The sequence below is a fragment of the Trachurus trachurus genome, assembly GCF_905171665.1.
Source record: "Trachurus trachurus genome assembly, chromosome: 14".
Taxonomy (NCBI): Eukaryota; Metazoa; Chordata; class Actinopteri; order Carangiformes; family Carangidae; genus Trachurus; species Trachurus trachurus.
The window spans coordinates 15,348,529-15,374,066 of record NC_139903.1 but is presented as its reverse complement, the minus strand read 5'-3'; the positions used below and the strand labels follow the sequence as shown (position 1 = coordinate 15,374,066).

The 25,538-nt window shown below is 42.6% G+C and overlaps 1 protein-coding gene across 1 annotated transcript in view; it reads left to right on the top strand.

Moving 5' to 3' along the window:
• Positions 1–609: 609 nt before the first annotated feature.
• Positions 610–25,538, top strand: part of dlg4a (discs, large homolog 4a) — a gene marked incomplete at both ends in the record, with an annotated part of 68,037 nt that continues 43,108 nt past the window's right edge. The window contains one exon of the mRNA XM_083987239.1: positions 610–639. Coding sequence (XP_083843365.1) covers positions 610–639 — 30 coding nt within the window. The remainder of the gene's footprint in view (positions 640–25,538) is intronic.

Here is a 25,538-nt window from a genome sequence, read left to right as displayed (position 1 = left end):
CTCACTTCTTCCTCTCCATCCTCTGCTGTTTCACTGTCTTATTCTCTGTTTCTCTTTTTTCCCTTTCCATCCACAGTGTGGACCCCCCCTCTTTTTTTTTTTTTTTTTAATTCCCACCACCTCTGTTTTCCATCACCATCTTTCCCCTTCCTCCATTTCCTTTCATTTTCACTCCATCATTTCTCTCTCTTTTCCGTTCTGTTTCGTTATTGCCTCGGAAAGAAGAAAAAAACACACACAGATATAATCTCACCTCTCCTTTTCTCTGCTCTTTCTCTCTCATACTAAAATCCGAGACCACCCTCTCTCTCCTCTTCTCTTCTCTCCTATCCTCTCCTCTCCTCTCTCTTTTCTTTGCTCACTCTCTCTATTTCCCTGTGGCCCTCCCCCTCCCTTTTCATGTTTCCCCCTCCCTCCATCCTCGCTTTCCCTCGCTGGTTCAGTTAGTCAAAGAAGAGATTCACGGAAGGAGAGAAAAGGGGGGAAAGGCAGGACGAGAGTGAGAGCGCAGGAGTGGGGCAGGCTGGGGAGAGGGGTGTGGGGTCTCAGCCCTCTGTCGTGGGGGGTTGGGGGGGTTGAGATACACCCCAATATTTTGTTCTAAGTACCATGGACTGCCTCTGCATTGTGACAACAAAGGTAAGCCTATCTGTTGTTCATTACTCCGGCTCAGTGTGTGTGTGTGTGTGTGAGAGAGAGGAAGAGTGAGAGGTGCCACAACTGGATCTGAACACAGAGTAGAAGGAAGGAAGCACTGGTCTCTCTGCTTCCTCCTGAATCTTGTAAAGTGTACCATCTACATGACAAATTTCCGTCACGTTGAGAGCTTTGACATCTTCTTGGGATTTTGTGTATTTCTTTAAAAAAAAAAAAAAAAAGCTTGGGGTGAGCCGGGCTACCTGAGTGCTGTAGGGATGGAGCACTCTTTGATATCTCCCTCTCTGGATGACCCTCTCTCCCACTCTCTCTGCAGCTTCCACTCTGTGTCATGCTTTGTGAGTGTATAAACAGGGGCTGGCTGACCTGCGTGGATGTAGTAGGACCGGTGCTGAGGTTGCCTGTGTAGGGCTTTGTGTCATGCCGGAGCTGCAGAATATGTCAGTGAGAGACCATGGGAGGGCACTTATCTTCATCCCCCCACCCCCCTCCCCGCTCCCCGCTGCATGCTCATCCCCCCTCGTATATTTCCGCTGGATTATCTTCACCTCGACCGTAGGCACACGTTCGAGCTACCCGCCGTGCATCTGCACACATCTGCCCGCCTCACACACAGGATATGAGCGACGGGGTTATATCATACACACATGTGGCTCAGCGTCAGCGCTCAGAGCCCGCCGCCGCTCCGTGGAGGAGGCAGCCGCCGGTCGAGAAAATTGGCTAATAAAATGAAAAATAAAAGAGCTCTAACGTGGTCGGAGTCCAGACGCACTCTGGGGTCAGACCCTGTTTGTCCAGACGGCTGCAGTCTGTCCCATGCAGACCCCGGTGGACACGCTTACTCACATACAGATTAAAAAAAAAAAACAGGTGAACAATGTAACTGTAGCAGCTGCACCTGAATGCAGTTTCTGGCAGGAAGTGATGACAAAAGTGGGCAACGCAAACACACACACACACACACACACACTGACAGCTACTCTTAAAGCTGGTGATCATTTGGACATTTTCACTTGGACTCAGTGTGCAGTATGGTGCAGCTGGTCCTTTCAGATGTATTACATAAATTTGTGCTTAACTGTGGCACATTACATTAATTTGCTTATCAAGCTCTCTGTTTCCTTGGCAACAGAGATTATTGGTCAGTTAAAGATAGATAAGTAGCTGCAGTCAGATGAGCAAAAGACACCACATTTTTCACTGTGGGGGGTTTAAACTCAATACAGTTTTGTTTAATACGATATAGATAGAAATGAAAAGTGTGTGTTTGATTTCACATCTTCCTCTAATGAACCAAGTTTCGAGCTGCACGTCGTTTCTGCGAGCCTATTTTTGTTACCTAACACTGTGCAGTGTGACCAATTTTGTTGGAAAAAAAGACAAAAATGAAAATGTCAAGGTATCGCTCTGAACGCGTGGAACATCAGTCCCTCATGCATCTTATTTGCCTTGAGTGTGACTCACTCAGCTAGTCTGAAAAAAAAAAGAAAGAAATAATAAAATAAAAAACGCTGCAAGTGAAAGACCACAGTTGGTAACAGTGGATATTTCACCAAAACTTGTTCCAGACTCCTGCATCGCTATGAAAGTGAGAAAACATTTACTGTAAAGCTGGCAAAGAAAGCCTGAGTATTGCCAAGAGATTGTGAGACAGATGGTCAGTTTATAAAAAGGAAAAGTTAGTGCACAAAAGTGTGCTAAGGAATCCACTGACTGAGCGGTAAAGCAGCTCTCTGACTGACCTATGAGATGATTGGATACTTTAAATAACTACGCCGACCATTTTACCCAACGATCATCAAGCACTGGTAAAATCTTATTAAGTGTCCATCACTGTAAGGAAATAAAATTTGGACTTGATGGATTTACTTCTGCAAACCCGTCCTTGATCACGGGTCAGATTTACCAAAACTTGGTGTGTTCCTTTAAATGTGAGTTATTAAACTTTAATGGAGGCTGGCTGCATTGCAGGTGAGGAGTGTGGCTTGCCATCATGGAGCAGATGATGGGTGAGCAGCTCCCTGGGTGAGCTGTTCCTTGACACCCACGTACTGTAGAACAGGTTATGTAAACAATGTTGCTTTCCCCCGTGTGGGTCTGTGCACAAAGTTTTGTGCTGTGTGGGTGAAGCCACAGCGAGCTGGTGAGTGACAAATATCGGGTAATGCTGTGTACGCAGGCACGCAAAGTTGAAGTGAAGCAGCACAGCCGTTAATGATGCTTTTAGTTTGAGCAATGGCAGCCCGGGCAATATAACACAGCACGAGCTTCTCCCAGCTGTCTTCAGGACTTACATGGCTTCCCCAGTGAGCCACTGTGTTGAGTATTTTGTTAAAGGAAATGACTTAAATCCTGGATTTCCAGTGGAAAGTTATAAATGGGCCTCATTTGATAACAATTGGAACTAAATTGGTGCAATTCTGGGAGAGGAAGCAAAGAGCACTTGGAGCAAGCTACTTTTCACTAAAGAGGAAGTTAGTGTGATTGGAACAGGAGTTCATACCTTGAGGCTTTTGAAATCGGATGACTAATTATTTATGTTTCCTTTACACTGATGTTATCTTTACACATCTTGACCATTTCTAACCTTTGGCTTGGACAGAAGTGAGATTGCCTTATCAGCTTACTGCTCCCCAGAGACTGTGGGTACTTTCAGGCCTTGTGCACATGGAAACTGAGCTTTTCTAAAACGGTCTTGGGTCTTGTTCCTGTTCGTTCTTAAAAAGCGTTCCCTACACACGGCATTGTTTCAAGCAATGTCTGCGACACCACTGAAAATGACTCAAAACTAGATGAAGACGTGGCAAGTAGGGATGCACGATTACTGTCGGTACGATTACTGCCCGATATTGACCGATAATTACCGTCAAATACACAGATAAGCCGACACAGATAAGCCGATAATGACATTAACAGAACCAATTATAATTCGCCAACCCTACCTTGATTTTGTTCATTTTCAGTCTGTTTGACTCTTAAGTTTATTTGAAACAATTATAAATGTTGATTTTTGACGTCAGTCATAACTATTCATGCTTTTGTTGTGCTTCCAGTAGTGATGCAGGTTGCATCATTGTGTTAAGTCAGAGGCAGGGCTATAATGTTAAATTCATCTTTATTCACCTTATCCTTCTGAACTCTAGGAGGTATATCAAATTTGATTGGTTATTGGCATCGGTTATGAGAAGCAGGAAGTTATCTGTTATCAGTATTGGTGGAAAATAGAGTTATCGTAGATCGCTAGTGGAAAGCTTGTGCACTGTAAAATCTAATAGCGACTAAACAGCAGAATGCTGACTGGGTGTCCTGCCAGTGCTAATATGCCATTCATTGTGATATTATTTTTTTGATAATGGATGCATTTCAGGCCCAGTATCCAAGGGACCCGACAGTAGTCTGCTGCTTACGTGATGTCTAGCGGTGTGGCTCAAGTTACAGGTTAGGGAGGTGGGGCCATGACATCATCGTTTTACACGAAAAGGCTGGTGGCATTTTGAGATTTATTCACTCAGGGACCGGTTTCCAAAAAACGCAGAAACGATGAAAAAGAAAACTTTCGCGGATGTTGTGTGAGACTTATGTCTGTATGTTGTGAAGTCATCAGTCCTCTTGGCGTAAGCTTTTAGCAGAAAGCAACTCCCACCCATACTTATGAGGTCACGTTAAGTCACCGTCGCTGGTGTGAAGTGGAAGCTGCTCCGATGCCACCTGGAACAGCTTGTGATTTCATCTAATTTAGAAAAACAGATGACCCAGGAACACTCACGGTTTCACTTCCAACAAGTAATGGATTCACTTTTTTTACCCGCTCCTGAACATGTTAACAGCGTATGTAATTTTCTACTCCCTCCTACACTGAAATCTCAGGGGGAGAAAAAAAAGAGTAAATTGAAACATATGATGGCAATGCATCATACAGAAGTGTCATTACATAACTTTTGGAAATGGAATATTAGGCCATATCAGCTCGAAGAGACGTCACAGGATTTATATTTGGTTGCAAGCCTGACAATACCTTTGACTCTCCCTCCCTGTATGGCACTGAGTCAGAGAAGAATGGTTTTGATGTTTCAGAGGCGAGAACAAAGATGGTGTGCACAGAAGGAACAAGGACTTTAAGCTCTCGAAGCAACTCATATTAATCTAGCAAGGTGTCTGGTGGAAAATGATTGCAAGAAAGAATCGAGTGTGCATCTGTAGCTCGGTATATTTCTGCCTCTCTGCTGCTTTGCCTGTCTTACACTCCTTTGATTAGCACTCCTTTCCCTGTTGTCACCACGGTTCCACTTCTCTGCTCTAACGTTTCCAATTCTTCTATTTTTTTGTCCTCACTACCTCCTTCACCTCTGTAATCCCTCACTCACTCTTCTCCTTCCAGCCCCCCCCCCCCCTCCTCTGCTTTATCTCATTTTACACCCACCAACCCCACCCCCAACCCCCACTCCCCCGCTTACTCTCCTCTTCCCTGCTCTCCACTCTCTTAGCTTATACCTCCTGCCCTCCTCCTCAGCACTTTCAAGGCTTCCCTAGTTAGTGCTTCTTCAAATAAATTATACATTTGACAAGATGTAGACAAAGTCAGCAGCTCTGTGTGCACCAGCATTGGCTTCATGTATGGCTTCGTGGTCCAACATGAACATCCTCTCTCCTGGAATGCGTTTTCCAACTCGCATTTGTATTTATTTTGTGCTGCCAGCTGTTCTTATGGTCCAATATATATGAATATTTATATGACGTGAGTGCGTGTCTGTGTTCGTCCATACGAGGATGAGAAGCTTATGGCTGCTGCATCTTGCTCTAGTCTCAAGAGTCTTCAAAATGGAGTTAAAGCTAAACCCCTCTGCTCGTAAATCAAATCAAATCAAAACCTCTGCATTCATTCAGTTTGTCCACCTTTAACAAGTGACCATTCACCGTAATGTGGGCGATGCTTGCCTGTATGAATGTGTGACATACAGTATGCAGTGCTGTGGGTTAGGATTAGCGATCCAGCGGAGAGCTCATATGATCTCTGCTCAAGGACACGAACGTCCGTGAGGCCTTTGTATGCAGCCAGAGAGACACTGATCCTGCCAAGTTGCTCCCAGGGCACAGTGAGCGAAGCAGGGCTTGCCCCGGCACAAGACCCATGCCACCACTGCTCAGCATCGAGGTTCTCTAATATCTGATTTCGAAAAAAATAAATAAATAAATGAGATGTCATTACATAGACAGATGTTTCCCTCCACATTATCAGTGCTGCTCAAATGACAGCTGGCTCTAGTGTTCCAGAGGAAATAGAAAATTCTGTGGTCAGCCATGAAGGGTTGTGCCCATGGCCGATGATACCAATGATCGACGATAATCGGAATAATTGTCCGTAGCTCAAGCCTTTGGAAATGTCAAGACACTATAGTGGACTTTGCCTTTCCATTAATATGGTGTTACATTAACACTGAATTTGATTTGCGCCGCCACAGTTTCCCTTTACACAACAGCAACAGCATGTAATCACTGCTGCAACACACTCGGATCAGCTGATTGTAATCAAGTGCTGCTTGTTGTGTGTAGGAGCTGCACGCTGTTTAAAGAGCAGAGGAGATGGACGGACAGTTTGGTTTCTCAGTCAGGGAGAGAGAAGTATTAACTGTGATGACAAATATTGTTTTAATGTAGCGATAAAGTGTATTTTTCTTCTTGCTGTCATCGGTGAGAGAGACAGAGAGAGAGAGAGAGAGAGAGAGAGAGAGAGAGAGAAAAGCGAATGAAACCGGACACATTAGCCTTTTTTGGTTTGGCTACTCCTCTCTCTCGTCTTGCAACATAACGTAACGTAAACCCCTCCTACAGCTCAGCAGAGCGACTATCAGCCGATCGGACTGTGGTTAAGATTGTAAAACCCACAAGCTGTGGTTTTGTTTCATCTTTAAACACATATTGCACCACTCACCCACACATTCAGCTGCCTTTTGCGAAAGAAAGGCACACACCTACATGATCGGACAGAACTCACAAAAAAAAAAAAAAACTGCAGCGGCTTCTGCACCGTGAATTTGTAACTGCAGCTTTGTTCAAGTTCAGAAAGAAGGGGTGAGTTCACGTCTTAGAAAACTTAAACAGAAGGTAGAGGGAGTTGCTGTGTGGTGTTTCTCAGTGTAAAACTCAAGCAGCAGCAATGTTGTGAATGGTGTTGGTGAAGATAGTTTTTTTTTTACAACCTTAAACACTTATCTAGCACTATTCCTCGGTTCCCTCAGCTTGCATAGTTAACGCTGGCGACGGCTTACTTAACATTTGAGTTCATCTGAGCTCATCAGTTCCTCTCTATGGTAATACAGACGGGTGACAAATTTAAAATGGATAAAGGGATTCTGGGAAACGACTGTTGCTATTTGAACTCAAAAGAAAAACAAACACACCCCTCCTTTCTGTAGCTCCGCTCCCCAAATTCATGAATGTTTTTTGCCAAGGCAGAGACACAATTGCAGAAACCAGAGTCTTACATTGTGGGAGGTTGATAGTTTTTTCTCATAGCTGAAGCAAACCAAACCTTAAACAGCCTGCAGACTATGATTGTCACAACTCTCCTGCTACTATGGTTTACATCTCACCAACACTATTATCTTGGCAGACTAGAGAGTAATCCAAATGGCTGTAGGCAAGTGTAGTGGCAAGAAAAAGACAAATATGTCGTAGAATATAAGTTATTCATCATAAATTACATTACTACACAACCTTACAGTAAGTGACACACAAATGGATGTATTGAATGCACTATTCAAACATTTACAGCAGGAATAAATACAGTAAGTGAACACCTCAGCTGATGACATCAGTTAAGGGGACATATTATGGAAATATCACATTTTGAAGGCTCTTTGCCATCTGGCCCCCAAAATGTGAGAATTGACAAAAGGCTCCAGAGGTTGAAGTCCATGTGGTTTTACGAGCTGTTCCCTTGGTTGTCTGACAATGATGTCATTAGTTTTCGAATTTGCATAATACCACCCCTACCTGTGAGTACCGGTACTGGTAGAAGCGGCAGGGCCTGGTGAGCAGCGGTTCATTTGCATTTAAAGGGACAGGCACTGAAACCAGCCGTTCTGAACAGGGCTATTTTGAGCAGATTAAAAGAGCTGTGATGTTTGATCCTTGGGTTATTTTGACCGAAGCATGTCACAGACATGTCTTTAAGGTTGATTGGGGGGCTGAAAGTTGTAACATTGTTGCATTTATCACTTGTTTCGGTTCTGCTTTCTAGGGCTGTCCCGATTATCATATTTAGATAACCGGTGTCAAAAAGGAAAAAAAACAAAAAAAAACTTCGATTTTTTTGGGTGCTTTCACACTGCCATTTCTGAAGCGCACCAACCTTTCTGCATAACGTCACACAGTTGAAAAGGGCGCTCATCGATTGGAAAGATTTGCAGGGAAATCCCTCCACCCTGAACCGCAAAAACAAACAGCAAACATGGATCAGCATGTTAAATTAGCTGTTTTAGTATACATACTCCACACACCACCGTGTGAGGCGTGTTGACCGCCATTCATAGAACCACGGTTACCTCCATAATTGTTCTTTTTTTTTTTTAACTTATGAAATTTTCGTGGCGAGCCGTTTAATATGACCATCAGATCGGGCAGCTACATTTCACTCTCACGATGAAAAAAATGAAAGGAAAACAGCACCGGAGGAAAAATACAGTCGATGACGGACAACAAGGTGTTTGTGTTGCTGATGTTACAGTAAACCGTGGTGCAGTTCGTATCAGTGTGAACGCTCACCGGACCAAACACAGGCCCAAATGTGTACAGATGTGTACAGATGAACTGTGTTTTGCGACGCTTTTACATTTGGGCCTGTGTTTGGTCCGGTGAGCGTTCACACTGATACGAACTGCACCACGGTTTACTTGCAAGCGAACCGAGACCCACGTTTTCAGGCAGACCAGGGTTCGCTTTGTTTGGTCCGCTCTAGAGTTCAGATGAGCTTTCACACCTGCCCAAACAAAATGAACTATCCCAGGAAACGAACCCTGATTAAAGTGGACCCAACAGCTCTGGCGTGAAAGCGACCGAAGACACCTGGGAACTATTTTAATTTGTGGAAAAAGGGCATAATATGTCTCCTTTAAAGTCAAGAGTCAGGAGTTTCACACCAACAAAATAAAATTGGGAGTGTGCGTTAGAGTTCATGACTTTAAGACTTTTCAAAATACTCAGTAACTGTGGCAGTAAGAGAAAGAATACTTTGCATATCTATTTGTTGGGCAGGTGCGTAGGAGAGGGACGAGTAGATCCGCAAGACCGCAAATGTACTGAATATACACACTGTTCTGTACTGTACTGTATTCAAAATACTCAGTAACAAAGTCGTTGATTGACAAGTAATCTCAAAGAATTGAAATGCTCTTCAGCTCACGCTCAGTCATATGGTTGAAATGGATAATGAAATGATTTAGTTCTCTGCCTGTTCTCCAAAGGCACAGGTGTCCATGGGAGGACAACACAGAGGACGCTGTCGCCCTTCAAAGTTTGTCAAAGAGTCCAGTAAACTTTACAACACTTCAAGGAGACTGTCTTGGGGACTGGTGAAACTAAGGATGAATTGTTTTTTAAGGTGAATGCAGTGACACATGTTGTCTGAAAAAGGAAACATACAGTACGAACATGAAAATATCATCCATTGTGCATCGCACAATGGAGCTGCTGTGTCTGAGCGTATAGACAACTTGTCATCATCAAAAAGAAAAGTTCCCAAATTGATCAGGGTGTCTTATCAAATGATGTCAGGGTGGCTCCTGCTGAAGCTCAGTAGACTTTGAGTGATGCTGCAGCAATCAATGACTTTGATGAAAAACTATCTGTGTTTTAGTGTGGCCCAGTCTGAGGCAGGACTTTAAACGCAACAGAGATGCAGTGGGACAACCTCAGGAGATGATTAGCGATCTGAAGCTGCGCTGTAGGAGGAATGGACTGATATGATATTTGAACAGATGTGGTTCTGTTAGTGTTGTTGGATCACAAATTTCAGAGCTTGGGTAAACTGCAACTGAGTTTGAAGCCACTGGGACGAGGGTCAGCACCTCCTGGTTCTGTTTTGCTCAGGATTTAATGGGAGAACAACAGGAGAATCTGTGTAGTATGAGCAGTAAGGCAGATGTTGAAGATAGTGGTGAGGAGGTAGGTAATGTCAAGCGAACCTGGCCCGAAACAGCGCCTCTGATATGGTCATTGTTAAAGGGATAGTTCAACATTTTGGCAAATTGGCCCATTGCCATAATCCCTATAGTCATAGCAGTAGGTTAGTTACCTTAAATTGTCGGTGGACAGGTTGTGACCTGCACATTCACCACGCTATGAGATAATAACGGAACGTTACGAGACAGAGTTGTTTTCGAGGTTAATTCATGCAAAACCACTGATGCGCGTTCCCGTCGGGGGCAGTCTTTCGGCAAGCGGTCTCTGCATTGCCTCGAAAACAACTCTGTCTCGTAACGTTCCGTTATTATCTCATAGCATGGTGAATAAGCAGGTCACAACTTGTCCACCAGAGCATTTTGGAGTTGTTGGATTGTGTATTTGATGAGTTTGATGAAGGAAACCAAGAAATCCCATTAGCCTCCGTAGCGTAGCTCTGAGCAGCTCGCGGCTCTGCTCCGCCATTCTAAAAATAGCTTGCACCAACAATTAAAGGTATCGAACCTACTCCTAAAACTATAGGGATTATGGCAATGGGCCAATTTTCCAAAATGTTAAACTATGCCTTTAAAGAAAAAAAAGAATTCCTCTTCACAGTAACAGGCCCTCTGGACCTTGTGCTGGGGGAGTATCACCCTCCCAGTCCCCCCTGAAGCCCCGCCGCTGGCTAGGTGAGAGCATTGTGTAGACAGAAAGAACTACACTGCAAATACAAACAAGTGAAATGAGCTGCCTCTGTACGATGCCTGGGTTCATCCTTACAGATAGGTTTTAGATTAAGATAAGTTTGTTGTCCTTCACAGAAAAAAATTCTTCACTTTCCATACAGCCACGAGAAACACACGCAGGTACACAAAAACATGGAAAAGCCGGTGAATACAAGCCCTGATGTAGCAGCATATACCCACCACCACCCACACATACATTCTAACATATTATACTCTTGTCAATGTTTTGTTCTGTTCAGTTATTGCACCGGGGATGAATAACTGAAGGAACTCTGATATCTGGAAGAAGCTTCCTTCAAATCAAAAAGAACCAGTTGAGATGGTTCAGGTATCTGATTAGGATGCCCCCTGGCCTACTTACAAAAAAGAAAAAGTTCTCTTACTGATAGGTCCAACTGCTTGGGAGGAGGGGGGGCCATGTGGCCTGGGATCGCCTTGGGATCCCCTATAGAACTAGCTGCTTCTCTGATAAGGGGATGGACATCAGGACTACGTCGCTTGACCTGCTGTCACTGTGACTGGACCCCCGGATAAGTGACAGAGCATTGATGGTTTGACACAGAACAGACAGCCAGTGGATTATGAGTACATATTGACTGACTTTGACAAAAGTGTACTGGATTAGAAGAGTTCCCTTCACCTTGAACGGTAGGGTAAAACCTTGTTCCCAAACATGTTCACAGTGTGATTTTGTATCAAGAGGGTGAGAGTAAAAGCTCTGTGTGACTTTGAAAGAGTCATTGCTGGGATACAGGCTGGAGCATCAGTCAGGGAGACTGCTCCAATGCCTTGCGGTTCAACTGGAAGTTGGAACAGTAACTAAATTGACATCTGCATTTAGATCAATAGGAAATACATCAGTAAATAGACTCAGTGATTGATAGCACACATTTGATAACTGATGTGTAATGCATTGGTGTGATATGTAAGGAAAAAACAGAACAGCAATTCTTCCTCAGGTGGCTGAGGATGTGGTCGACAGTAACATTGGAATGGATATCACAGTGGGGCTGCAGTTTATAACCCCTCATTACAAAGATGAAATTGCATTTGAGAATTCAGTGGCGCAAAATCTACAGAGATGTGGGGAAAAGTGATATGGTCAGATGAGTCATGCTTCACCATATTCTCGACAAGTGGGCGATGAATGAGTGGCATGCACCAAGAGAACAGTACAGGGTTGAATGTTTGACCGTTATATCCACCAGCTCCTCATCCCCCAACATCATTCAGAGATTTGGAATCAACGCCAGGTTTTTTCAATCTCTCCACCTTTCTAAAGACATCTTCATTTTGATTTTTTCTCATCGCCATCACCCGTCTGTACATTGCCAAGGCGAAGCTAATCTCAAGTCTCTCTCAGCTACTTTATAATGCCCACCACCCCCATTGGGAGTCTTAGCCAGAAAGGAGGCTGTTAGGAGCTTCTCTTTGTCAAATGCACACAACACAATCTGTGCTCTGTTCTGTCCTCCTGGTCTCTTTGCTTCACTCTGCTCTTCAGACTGAGCGAGTGAGAGTATGAGCCATCGTTGCTTTTGAATCTTACCTCAAATGTCTAGATGTAATTGATGATATTTCAATACTGCACACACTGTGATGAGGCCACAAGCTTATTCAGTGTCATTATTCCCCCTTTTCTGTGTTTTTATGCAGCTTTGCATTTTCTGAAATGAAAATGATAATTTCTTCTCCTCAGAGTCCCTGGACGAGTAGGCTTTCACTGTGCAGGCTTTTAAATCCTTATCTCTGGTGACATTGAGAGATCGTCATTTAGTTGATGTAACATGAAGGGAATATAACATGATTAGGTACATCGTGAATGTCAATAGCCTCTTTAGTAAAAACACAAATCCTCAGATATTCAGTTTTGGTCTTGATTGTATGAAATAGAAGAAGGAAAAAAAACAGCTCAAGTGCTGTCTACCAGCAGATCCTGCTCAGAAGCTCTGCCGCTTAATTTCAGTGTTTTGGCTGTCAGTATCACTGTCCGTCCTGAAATTGTCCATATGACAGGTGACAGATTAGATCCATCATGGGTTGTTTGGGGCTGGAGACTTTGTCGTCTCACATCGAGTGAGAAGGCTAACATGGTGGAGGACTGTGGCTGACAGCTGTGCTATTCGGTCTCTCTGTAACTGCAGTATGCGCCGATTTGAACGAGAAACACAACAAATTGGTGTTGTAATTCTGTAAACAAGACCATGGGAAAAAGCAAAATCAATAGAGGTGGTTATGAAGTATATTAAAAGTGGATTCAATATGGGAGGTCCTGTGGGCCTCATTAGGCAGAAAGCTATAGGTTCAAGGTGGGCCAACATCTGACCAGGCTGCCTGTAATAACGCTATGTGGCTACACTATCGGCATTTTTGTTACTGTGGTCAACTAACTTGTATGTGTTAATGTAGCAGGAGTATGCTTGTCAATGTATGTGCGCATGCGTATCTATGTGTGTAGTGCGTTATGGCTGTGAGTGTGGACAGAGAGGAAGAAGGCAAGAAAAAAAAAGACAAAAACCAGAATGACAGGGACGGTAGTGCTGATATCATCAATATGAATAGTACTCGCATTAGCCTTGCAAATGGGATCAGGTTTCCTTGCAGTGCTGGGATCATCTTGTTGAATACAGCACACAATGACACCTTGTGGCACCATTGTTAAACTACAGCACAGGAGTCCATGACAATCTGGCCGAGGGACATTGTTAAAAAATTTCAGCTGCTGGTGTCGTCCACGCAATCAGCTGGATGCTCACAGTCACATGCTACGGTACACTACGTTAGCTCCAGCCGTACAGTAAATATGCAGCCTGCCTTCGCTGAGGTCGAGGCCTTGTGCTTTTTTTTTTCTTCTCATGATTAATAGGAAATTGCTGGATCCTGTTTCAGTTATTCATGAGCGGTCCCTTGTCATGGACCCTCGAAACGTTCTCATATGAAATTCAGGTCACGGATTCAGAGGGTTTTTAACCTGCTGTTAGGCAAACAGCACAAGACTGCCCAGAGAACCAGGCACATCTGAATTATATGCTTTCTAACTCTAATGATACACCTTGTTGCCTGAAATAATCCAGCAACATTTGAATGAGAAACATGACATGAGCTAATGACACAGTGAGAGCTCACACACACACACACACACTAACATACACGCACTCACGCTCGACACAGTAATGTACAAGCGCACATATTTTGTGTGATTTGTTTGTCTCTGGCTTTGTATCTTCATGTTCCTCTTATAGGTGATGTCAGTTGCCTAGCAACCAAGCAATCAGGGCCCGATTGTTGCTATGACAACATGGCAGGGGTATCATCATGGAGAGAATAGAGATGAAAGGAGGAAGGGAGGGAGAGAGTAGAGGGAGAGAGAGAGAGAGAGAGAGAGAGTAGAGGAAGAGAAAGAGGAAAGGGAGAGAGAGAGGAAAGGGAGAGAGAGAGAGAGAAAGAGAGAGAGACAGAGGAAAGGGAGAGAGAGAGAGAGAGAGTAGAGGAAGAGAGAGAGACAGAGAGAGAGACAGAGAGAGAGAGAGAGAGAGAGAGAGTAGAGGAAGAGAGAGAGAGAGAGAGCCCTGCCATTGAGGGGTGCTGATAATGTGAAGCCCACAGTGTGCAGGTAGGAGGATGACCTCTGTGTAGGCGGCAGCAGAGGATGCTCATGAATGCAGAGAAAAAGAAAATTAATGTTTGGTCTTATGCGGCTGCATCCGCGGGTTACGCAGCGTTTGACACTGTTCTAACAGCGCAGGCTTCATTCCAGATGGAAATGTCACGATGTGCTCCAGTTGTCTTTTGTCACAGACAGTGAAGCTGATGCAGAAGCCACCGCTCAGTGTGTCGCCGGGGTCCAGAGGGCTTTGGGCCTAACCTCTGCAGGTGTCATAACCCATCCATCACCCGACAGCGGTCCACTGTAAAGCAGTCCGATGGGGTCATGGTGCATTTACTCTGTTTATTCCCTCGCTCATCTCTGCCCTTAATACAGCTGTGAAGCAGGGGGAGAGAGAGAGAGAGCGCGAGAGAGAGAGAGAGAGAGAGAGAGAGAGAGAGAGAGAGAGCGAGAGCGAGAGAGAGGAAGTGTAGGACCTACACACAAATAAACCAATTATGATGCCAATTAAGCTGCTGTATGGACTGGAGGAAACACCGAATTACAGTCAGTATCAAGGTAGCCTACTGACGACATAGACTGGATTGATGGTTGAGTGTGTAAAAGCTAAAATGATTAGCCACCACAGCTATAAAACAGCCTACAATAATAACAATATACTTAAAAAGAAGCTTTCTGGACCATTAAAGAAAAATTACTATAATTCACCCTCGTAGTTGTAGCTACAGAATGCTAAAGTTTCTGTTTTTTGTCTATTGGCTACCACCACTGATTTTAACATGTTAAATTTGATGAAACATATTCTGATCTTTTATGATAAAAATCCATATTTGGTGATTCCATCAAATATTTGACCATTAAATTTTGCTGTGCTATTCTTTTGACACTTGCCATGAAAATTTCATGGGCAAATTGACTTTCACAGTCTAGTCAGGATCTATTTTGTTTTGCTGGAGGAGCACAGACCACAGAGGAGTGATTCAACTCAACTCCTTTAACTAAAGTGTTACCATAAAACATGGAATAAATGTCTTGTGAAAAATCATTGCTATAACTGTGGGCAGGGACCAGTGTGAATTTATGATGAAGATACAGAAATACAGTTTATTGCTGTACATTTGTTAGAATTATTTACTACATCCAGGATTATTTCATTCCTATCTGACAGAAAATGTATTACTGTATCTGCATCAGAAAAAAAAAATTGTATCTGGATAATTTCTGTGATAATATTTAGCCTAAATCAATATCACCATGTAGATGAGTTAAAACATTTATTCTCTGATATTTCAACATGTGAATAACTGTTACATAGATGTTGTAATCTTTTTATTTTCCAGTTATCACCATGTTAGGCTGATGTGAACTAGTGAAGTATTTGCACCAAATTAAATTAAAGGGTGAATTAAAAGAACACTAACATCAAATGAATAAAGCATGTGACCTTTAGTCAAGCAATAGAATTGACATCCATATAAGGATAATAGGATATAAATTTACTTTCACGTCACAGTTAAAAATGTATCACAAAACATCCACCTCTTCTATAAAGGTGAACGTGAATTAGTCACACTGAGGTAGCATAGAGTACTGCACAGATTTATCACTGCTAAAATTAGATAAGGTGACTACCAGCGTCGGAGAGTCATGTGAAGACAAAATCACCTTTTCTCGACAACAAACAAGCACGGTTGTTTGATTATTTTTGTCAATTTATACACTCAACAGAAAGGTGATGACTCTCTGCTCAAACATTTGAACGAGTGATTCATACTTTGACAGGCAGCAATGATTCACGATGATGATGATGATTCCCCAACTTCTCTGGGAACTATGTCTATTGTAAAAGCTTTGTGTTTTATTCATTTGTTTGTCTGCCTTTAAAGTTAAGGACATTTCTAAGAGGAGGTTTACAGCTGCATCATTGAATATTAAGGCAAATGTCTCTTCAGATTTGTGTTCAAAACTCAAAAAATACTACAACTACTGTGTCACAGCACCACTCTGCAGGACCAGCGCTCATCCAGTAGATCAAAGAATCATTTCTATCTATTGTCATGTTATTTAAAGAAATGGGCTTCCTCTTTCTAAACGGGCACCTGCTGCCCAACAAATACTGAATGTTAAACGTGGAAAATGTTGCTGTTTTGTTTCGAGTCGGTATATTTTTCCATTTTCTTATGAATTGACAGGCAGAGCTACAGATCGTATCCATCTGCAGATTTACTTTGATTTCAAGGAGAGGCTAAAATTATAACTAGGGCTGCAAGAAATGACTATGATTGTAGTATCTAATAAACCTTTAATCAATACAATATGAGAGTTTCCAGAGCCCATGATATTGTCTTATTTAATTTAGAATATGCAACAGAGAAAGGAAGCAAGATAATCACATTTGTAAAGCAGAAACTGATAAGATTAATTGATTATTAAAATAATTTAGATGATAAATAATTATAATAATGATCATTTTGGCATTACAAGTAATATTCGGTCAGAACCTCGATGTGCATTAAGCCCAGACATGGAGACACAAAGACAAACATGGCTGATATTTTAGCTCTTGTGAGCTCAGCTGCTGCTCTGACCAATGTCAAGGCAGACACGACGGCAATAAATGGAATTAGCACCTCAGAAATTACCATGTAGGCTACGGTACAAAAAATAAAAAAAAAACTAGCTGCACAGAGATAAATATATAATTATTCAGTGGTTACATAACAGAGATATCTGTGTCAAAAGTTTCCTCATTCAAATCTTCATCACAATATCCAGCCTTCATTTGATGCATATGTGTGTTTCATAATGTGTGTACGTGTGTGGAAAGGGTGCAAAAAAAAAAAAAAAAGGCAGTGTGGATGGCAGCGTACTGTAGCGTTTATTTCATAATGAGAGGAAAAAATAAAATAATATATGTGGTTTACTCTGTGTCGCTCCGTCTCCTTCGCTCCCCTCCCTCACTCACCGCCAGTGACAAACATATTTTATGAGTCACGGCTGGAGCAGACTGCCGGTCCTCTTCATCCAGACCCTTTCCTTTAACATCAAGATATACCCAACACCAACAACTCTGGCTTCCAGGAAAACTCTCTCTCCTCGTCTGCTACGACGCCCCCCCTTCCCCTTCCCTCTCTCCCCCTCCCTCTTTTTTTTTTTATTTCCCCATACCCTTCCCCAGCCTCCCACCTCTCTCTCTCTCTCTCTTTTTCTCCCCATCCCTCTCCTCCTCTACTGCGGGTGTCTGGGAGGCTGTTTTTCCTCTGTCTCTCGCTCATGAAGGGCCGCACTAAGCTCCCTTCTCTCTGCCCGTGTGTGGTAGGTAAATCCACCTCTCTGTTTGTGTCGTTCTTCTCCTTCTCCATCTCCATCTCTCTCTGTTGCTGCCTCTGTTTTGCATGTTAGCTTAAAGTCTAGTGCGAGTCGTTCTGGCAGGCTTGGGGGAGGTCTCTCTCTCTCCCTCTCTTTCTCTTTCTCTCTCTCTCTCTCTCTCTACATCTGTGCATATTACGTCGAACATGCTTGCAGTCTCCTCCACTGTCATTGATTCATCAGTAATATGTGTATGAAGAAATTTCACGCCATCCTTCTGCGTGTGCTCTGGGAAAGGTTTAATCGTGCACTTTGGTTATTACGTATGAATGTGGCCTGGCACATGTGGGTGTGTATGTGCCTGTGAGCATGTTTTTAGACACGCAGGAGTAAAAGTCGGCAGACTTGTTGAATGAAGAATCGCAGAATAATCATGTATGATGTGGGTTTATTCTGTCTTTTTCGGAATAGGCTTTGTCTACTCTGTACATATTGGAGTGTAATTCAAAATAAGATGCATCTTTCTCCTTGTGAGGACACTAGGACACCAGCCCTGTGTCCTCCTATGATTAGGACAATCTGACAAGGAGAAAAAAAAAATCAACCATCGTCACTTTAGAAGAAGGTCACGTCTGTTGAGGGGTTAAAGGCTTAAGACTATCAGACGTTAGGGTTAGAGGTGAGAAATTGGCTTTTACCCAGGGTAGAAGGCTACAAGTGTTTAATACAAGCAGCACATATATGCAGTCAGTCGTGTTTGTGAAAATGAAAACACTGGAGAAGTCCAGAGCTCCTCCAGTCTTAATTAGCTGAGTAGACATGATGAGTGTTACAACACAGAGATGCAATTTAATGCAATTCTACAATGTGTGTGTATGTGCGTGTGTGTGTGTTTATTCCTGTGGACTCACCGAGCTTTGCAATGGTTATTATCTATGTTAGAGTTGTTATTGCGAATGTGGACACGAGCACAAGTTGTCACTTTCAGCAGATCAAATTTACAGTACAGATTTATACTGTCAGTGGCTCTGAGGTATCACTATTGATTCTTACTGACTTCATTATTGGGACTGCAGTCAATAACCTGTAGGATATTAACACGTTTTGTTGTTTTAGGTCTGTGCACCAGAATGTCCTTACTGTCAATTTGGCTTCTGCATCCACATCAGCTCAAACATGTAGAAATGTTTTTAATTTTTGCAGACTAAATGAAAAAAAAAGAGGAGTTTCAGATCAAATGTTCTGGATTTCATTGTTGTCAATTCATTTGCATTTTTGGATTGTGAAGACCAAGGTAGCGGCAGCGTCAGTAAAGTAGGCCAACACGAGGCTGAGAGAGAAAAGAATAAATATGCCTCATCAGTGAGTTCAGTAATTGTGTGCAATCTGCTAAACGAGGGAAGACCAGTGCACAGTAATGGCTGACAGAAGAACATCTGGAAGGTTGAAGGAAAAAAAAAAACCTGTTTACAGCTGTGCAACAGATCAAGAAGATGTATGTCCAGATGTGTTAGAGACGACCATCAAGACCAGACTAAGCAAAGAAAAATGCAAATCTCAGAAAGTCTTGGTTAGAGTTTGAGCAGAGAGCAAAGCACTGCAGGAAACACGTAAACTTCAGAATCAAAGTGTTTCAGACAGATGAGACAAAGACTAACCTTTGCCGACGCCATGGAAAGATGACAGCGTGAAACAAATAAAAACAGCTCATAATCCAAAGCATACCACCACCATTATCAGGCAGACATGGTGGAGGTGATCTAATGGCTTGGCCTACCAGAGGAGTCACTTGTGTTGATTGATAATTTCACTGCTAACAACATCAACTGGATGAATGAGGCAGTATAATGACAAATCTGGACTCCTCAGATCAAAATGGGAAAAGAAAAGAGAAATAACTGAGCTGTGCTCCACAGTTCATCTGATGTAGAACCATCAGACTGCACAGGTGAGAGTCAACAGTTTAACCACCATATTGACAATGCATCCGTTGTGCCTGAATGCTCGACACCACCATCGGTAAAAGATGAAATCTAAAATCAAGCATCAATTAATAACTAAAAAAGGAAATGCAGTGAAATGTGTAATACTTCTACCTTTTAGATGATACTTTCTCTTGCTTTTCAAAATAAAGCTGAGCCACACTAGGGAACACCACTACTATGGCAACAAGATCCTCTAATACTCTTGTTAGACTAGGAGATCAGAGTAGACTATATGACGTTCATCATCATCCATATTAAAGTGATCAAACCTTCTACTTGGATGGTGATGAAATAATTAAAACTACCTTGTTTCGCTATATGATGTCACAACCCTGTATTAAAGATAAAATATATAATTTGTGCTGGACCAGTTGTCTTCATGTGAGAAGAACGGTCCAAACTATCACCTGTAAACTAAAGGGATGGAGAGCAAAGTCCTATTAAAAGCAGCTCTTACTGCTGTACTTATTTTGATATTGACATATTTTCCTCATTAACACTTGGGTCCCGATCAGCACCTCATCAAATGATAGGTTAGCTTGTCTGTCATGTCTCTGCAGAGGCCTTTTAACACATCTGCAGAAGGCTTGAGAACAGGCTTCATACCATATTGATCAGAATTTAAAGAATTGTCGTACTGTATAAGGCCATGAAATGTAATGTTGTGCAAAAAAAAACAACACACACACAACAAAGGTAGCATTTTAAAAAGAAGCTATCGCCTTCTTGTGCCTATTTATTTTTGTTTGTATGTTCTACCAGATGTTGCTTTACCAGTTAGGACACTGGGTAATTACGGTAAGCTGTAAATTACTATGTGATCTGCTTGCAGCCTACTACTGTTACTGTTAGTCCATGCCTATTAGTCCAAAACTACACCATAGTGTTGTTTATATATTGTGGTGGTGTTTTCCTCCCCACAGAGCCTTCATGCACCAGTAGGCATGTGAGGTTCTCAAAGTCAACACACTTTACAGTGAATGACACTGAATTACTGGCTTTTCTGACCACGGTGAACCGTCTCCATGAAACAGTGTTGTGTCAGAGCGGCAGAAAGTCAACTTGATGGTCTACTGGTTATTTTGTCACTGGTTGTTTCCTCTGGTTTCAAAACACCGCATAGTCACGCATGCTTGTAGTCTGTGTGTAAAACTCAAGGCAACACAACTCACTTTCAGATGGCTGCGTTGGGCAACTGGGAATAGATCCTGCCAGTCAAGCTCTACCTGTTGGCACCTGGTGACTCTGTTTGTATCAACTTGGCTAGAAGACGTGCCAGGCTGACCAGACTGATATCCTGCTGTGCTCGCTACATGCCCAGCCAAAGCTATCATTGGTAGCCTGAGCCGCTTTGTTGCATTTCATCAGAGGCGACGCCAAAAAAATATACTTTCACACTGTTAAAAGTGTGAGGCAATCTCAAAACTTCCGAGTATGCACACACACAGCGAGGTGCAGACTAGTGCAAGCTTCACTGAAAGCTGATCGAATTAAAACATGTCGCCGCTCAGGTCTTATTCCCCAAATGGTTATGAGCACATACCTTCACTAAAGAAGGACTCTATAATGACAACTGTTTATTTATAGCAGGAGGAGGAGCATATAAGTTTAATGTTATCCAAAGAAGAAACTCTTACCAGGATTCCTATGAATTACGCTAATGGAAGAAACATCATGGTTGTACAGTATATCAAGGCCGAGCGGCGCGCTCTCGTCCGCAAATATTATGTAATGAACAGCAATGCACTGGTCATTAAGTGAACTGAGTCCTGATCGTGGTCATGCCAGAAATTTTTAGACAATGCGATGCAAAATTTCATGTCTTATTATAGACAGAGCAGGAGTGACACCCTCAGGGCAAAGAAAATTAAACTTATCTCAGCCAAACTGTAGTCTGACCACCATCGTCACAACGTTTCAGCGGATGGTAGAAATGAGTCAGGCCCTGTCATGTCTGGCAAACACACACATGGTGTCTAACAACCAGGCGTCACACATCTGTCAGCATCTATTTGACACATTAGTGCTACGGTTTCACTGTTTAAATGTAAATTAAAGGACAAAAAGCGATGGACTCTTCTGCATTTCAAATGGCCCTGACTCTCAGAAATCTGAATTCTGTTTATATCATATAAAAAGCTGTTTTGCTTCTACTTATAATGTTTTATTTTGCATTTTCGTGTTTTTTTTTTCATTCAGGAGCAAAGCAGCAAACATCATTATTGTGAAGTAGCTGTGTTTATCTAAGACTGTGCTATTTGAAGCTCTATTTTCAGTTTACTCCATTGTCCACTGCATTTATAATCTAATCTAAAGGGAGCATCAAGAGTCTGATTTTAAATAAACACGACTCGAGTGCTGTTCATTACCTAGCTAACCATGGAATAAGCTCAACATAAGGACTTGTTTACAGAAACCCTATGTCTTGTGTAGTGATATACAGTGAATGTACAGTATATTCTGTCATAGACAGCAGAGACATTGTGTTAGCACGTCCATGGTCCAAGGTTAGAAATGAGTTGAGGCACATGGCGAGTGCTTTAAAGTGTGTAGACAGGCTGAGAGAAGGCTTTTCAGCTTGTGGGTGGTTCTGGTTTATAATGGACAGATTTTGGTACCAGTAGGAGCCGGAGCTGACGGGCCAAAATCATCTTTCATCCACATTTTTTCACTTCACACATGTCAAGGTCTCAGATGGAGGACAGCTGGCGGAGGGTTGTCTCAGTGCTGTGGACAGTCCACTGCTGTTGTCTTCAGTGTGGGAGGAGGAACAGCAGAACCAGACTGTGACAGAGGAAGTGAGTGGATGTAGACTTAGACGAGCGGAGCGGAAGGTGCTGCGAGAGATTCTTTGCTTCCTGTCGCAGGACGAGCATAATCTGTTTCATGATTACGGCGTAGATGTTCTCATCCCGTTTGAGGGTGGTGCTGATAATCATCACTTTAACCATTTCATATCTGTCTCCAAACATGTCTGCGGCTACCAAAGGAAGAAAAACAAGTGCGTTCCCAGGCTAATTGATTTTTTTTTCTTATTTTTTTGCCTTTCGAAGTAGGTTGAAGGTGTAACATGTACACCATACTTACCTGCATAATGCATTGCTCCAAGTCATCACTGTTGGTCATGACTCCATTCTGGCAAGCTAGATCACACAGCTGGATGGTTTTTCAAGAGTCTGAAGCAGAAACCAGGCGTGAAACATTGCTGTTCGCCTGTAGAGCGACGTTCAAGTGCTGATGTTGCATCTGGAGCTGGGCTCCACCACAGGACCAGAGGTGTCCAGGTTCTCCCTATCCCTGTGCAATATGAATGGGGCAGATGTATTTTTTTAAGAGTGACCAGTCAAACAAATCAAAGTTTTATGTTCTGGACATTTTAAAGAGTGTATTACCAAGCAGAGACGCGCTAAAAGCTAACTGACTTCCCCCTCTGATATACTTGTAATATTTTAGCCAACCGTTGCCTTTTTGAGATGAAATTAATATCAGGTAAGAACAGGGGAGGATCAGATATACAAGCACTGAGAAATGGGATACAGCAGGGTCTGTGTAGGTGTGAATACTATAATTCATACCTTGGGTGTTTTCCTAGTCAGTGGAGCTGAGGCAGTCTCAGCGCCCCAGGAGATTCTCAGTTGTGTTTGAACTTTAGACTGTTTCATTGTCAAAGCTGCTGAGTGCTGGGGGTTGTGGAGGGCTGAGGACTAGAGGCTTGTTGTGATACACCCTCCCTTCCCTCCCAATTTAGGTTGTAGCCCACTGTTGAGATTCATTTGTATACCTCACTCTCATTACACAGGCTCACCTGAATGAGGCTGAAGGATACGCAAACTGGAAATAGGGACGACTGTTCTAAAGATGCTTGAATATGCTGAACAGATGACAGGATGGAAACATCACGTTTACATCACAGCCACAGTTCCATCCATTGTTTAGAAAGTGGGTCCAGTCAGAGCAAAACAAATCAATGTAGTCATCTAATGACGTAGACTGAAACTATTCTGCTTGTTCCTTTATTTTCACAGAATAAAGCTGATTCACTCCTTTATTCTTTTATGAAAAATTGGAGGATGCAGAAAAATATGGGCTTTGTAACGATAAAAAGAAAATGCGCCACGACGACGGCTGTAACGAGCCATTTGGTAATAACCACATTTAATTTTGTGTTTCATTTAAAAGATAGGATACTAGAGACAGTCCCTATTGATGATGCACTAATTTTGGTCCTCAAAGACTTGGCATGATTTGAGAGTAATATTATTCACCCTCCTGTTCAAGCAGAGCTGACAATTCTCCAAACAGAGACTGAAATATCATGTGATTTACATATTTATAAAGGATATGTACAGTCAGATCTTACATAACGGATCAATGTGAACATGTATATTTTAAAAAACGCTCCCACTGTATTGTAATTGTGAAGGTTGTCATATATTTCTGGAGGAGTTTGATAAGAAAAGTATGGGCCCAGACCTTTTAGTGGAGCAGCAGTTACTGCCCTCACAGATATGTAAAAAATTAACCGAGCCAGTCCAATTGTTGAGCATATAGAGTCCAGTGAAACTTAATGCCGACATAAAAAGAAAAGAAAAGAGATACAAGAGTCAATCTCAGTCTGAACAGTCAAATAGATATTTTTCAGTGCTGGGCTTTTGATCAGGTGTTTGATTTCTTTCTCTGTCATTCACATTATATCTTTTTTTCCCCCTTCTTTTGTTCAAACCACTGATGACGATAACAGGATTCAAAAATAACTGCCAAGGACCATGACTGTTGAGCAGAAAAGATGGAGAATGTTAAGTGTACCTACAGTGTATTAGGCTTAGCACAATTTCTGGCACTTGCAGGCTCAGTAAGCCGCTGTAGCAGCCAGTGGTGAATAATGCCAGCACTAGCAGCCTACTTTTATAGTCACACTGATTCTTTATATTCTCTGCTGTGTTATTTGGAGGGAGAAAAAAGAAAAAGAAAAGAAAAACACTGGCATGTGTCTCACTAGTGTCACATGTAGTAGTAGCATGAGGCACCTGCTTTAAGCTACCCAATCAGCTGTGATCGCAAGCAGCAACCATGTTATACATACGCCGGTGACCAAAAAAAAAACCCACTGCTGGCTACTGGACTATTTGTTAGGGATCTGCCACCCCCTGCAGATGTTGTCATGGAAACACTCCGTCTCTTTTGGGTTTCTCTCTCTCTCCTTCACACAATGCAGCATTAAGGTGGTTAATGCTATACTCAACACTGGAACACCACAGTTCAGGTTTCCATGCGACTCCCACGCTTACATAACGCTGTAGTAGAAGAGGGAAGCCACTTACAGTATACGATCATCATCACCATAGAAATTACACTGTACCCAGCCCCGTAATGATTATACACAGTGTGAGTCATGCCCATTACGTCCATGTGAATCACACAGGCTGGGATCAAAACTAATCTACTTAGATGCATTAACAGGTGTAGATTCTGCATCTGGAGGAACATCTGTATAAAATCTAATGAGCTGGTCCCTCCTTTAGGCTGGTTACACACACACAAAGGCCTTTACATGACATGTCAGTGTAAACTGAGGGGGAAGCCCTGACATGACATAACATGACTTCCCTCCTGCTGTTCCTCAACATGTCAGAGCTTGATAGAGTGAGGAATGAAAAGTCTTTTTTTTCCTTCTTCTACTGACGGTTGTTTCTAGACACAACAGAAACATGGATGCGAAATATAAGATTTTGATTATTTTTAGTTATATTTGCAGTGCGGCGGATTGTTAATCAGATGATTCGTCTTACTTACTTCGAAAAAAAGAGCAACTCGTATAAAGAGCTCAGTCAGTTACTTTCAGATTGGCCTGTGATGTAAGAGAAACTGTGTGGATGCACTTTAAAAGAGGAGCAGAGGGAAGTGTGTGGAGCCACCTTTGTGTAGTTTTGAGGAGGTGGCCTATTGCACGTCTGTTACTCACTGCTGCAGCCTTGTTCGGCGTACAGTCAATGCCAGAGTCCCATATTAAAATCCATTCAGTGCTGCAATCAAGGACACACAGCTTTCTTTTTTAGAAAGCAATATCCATGG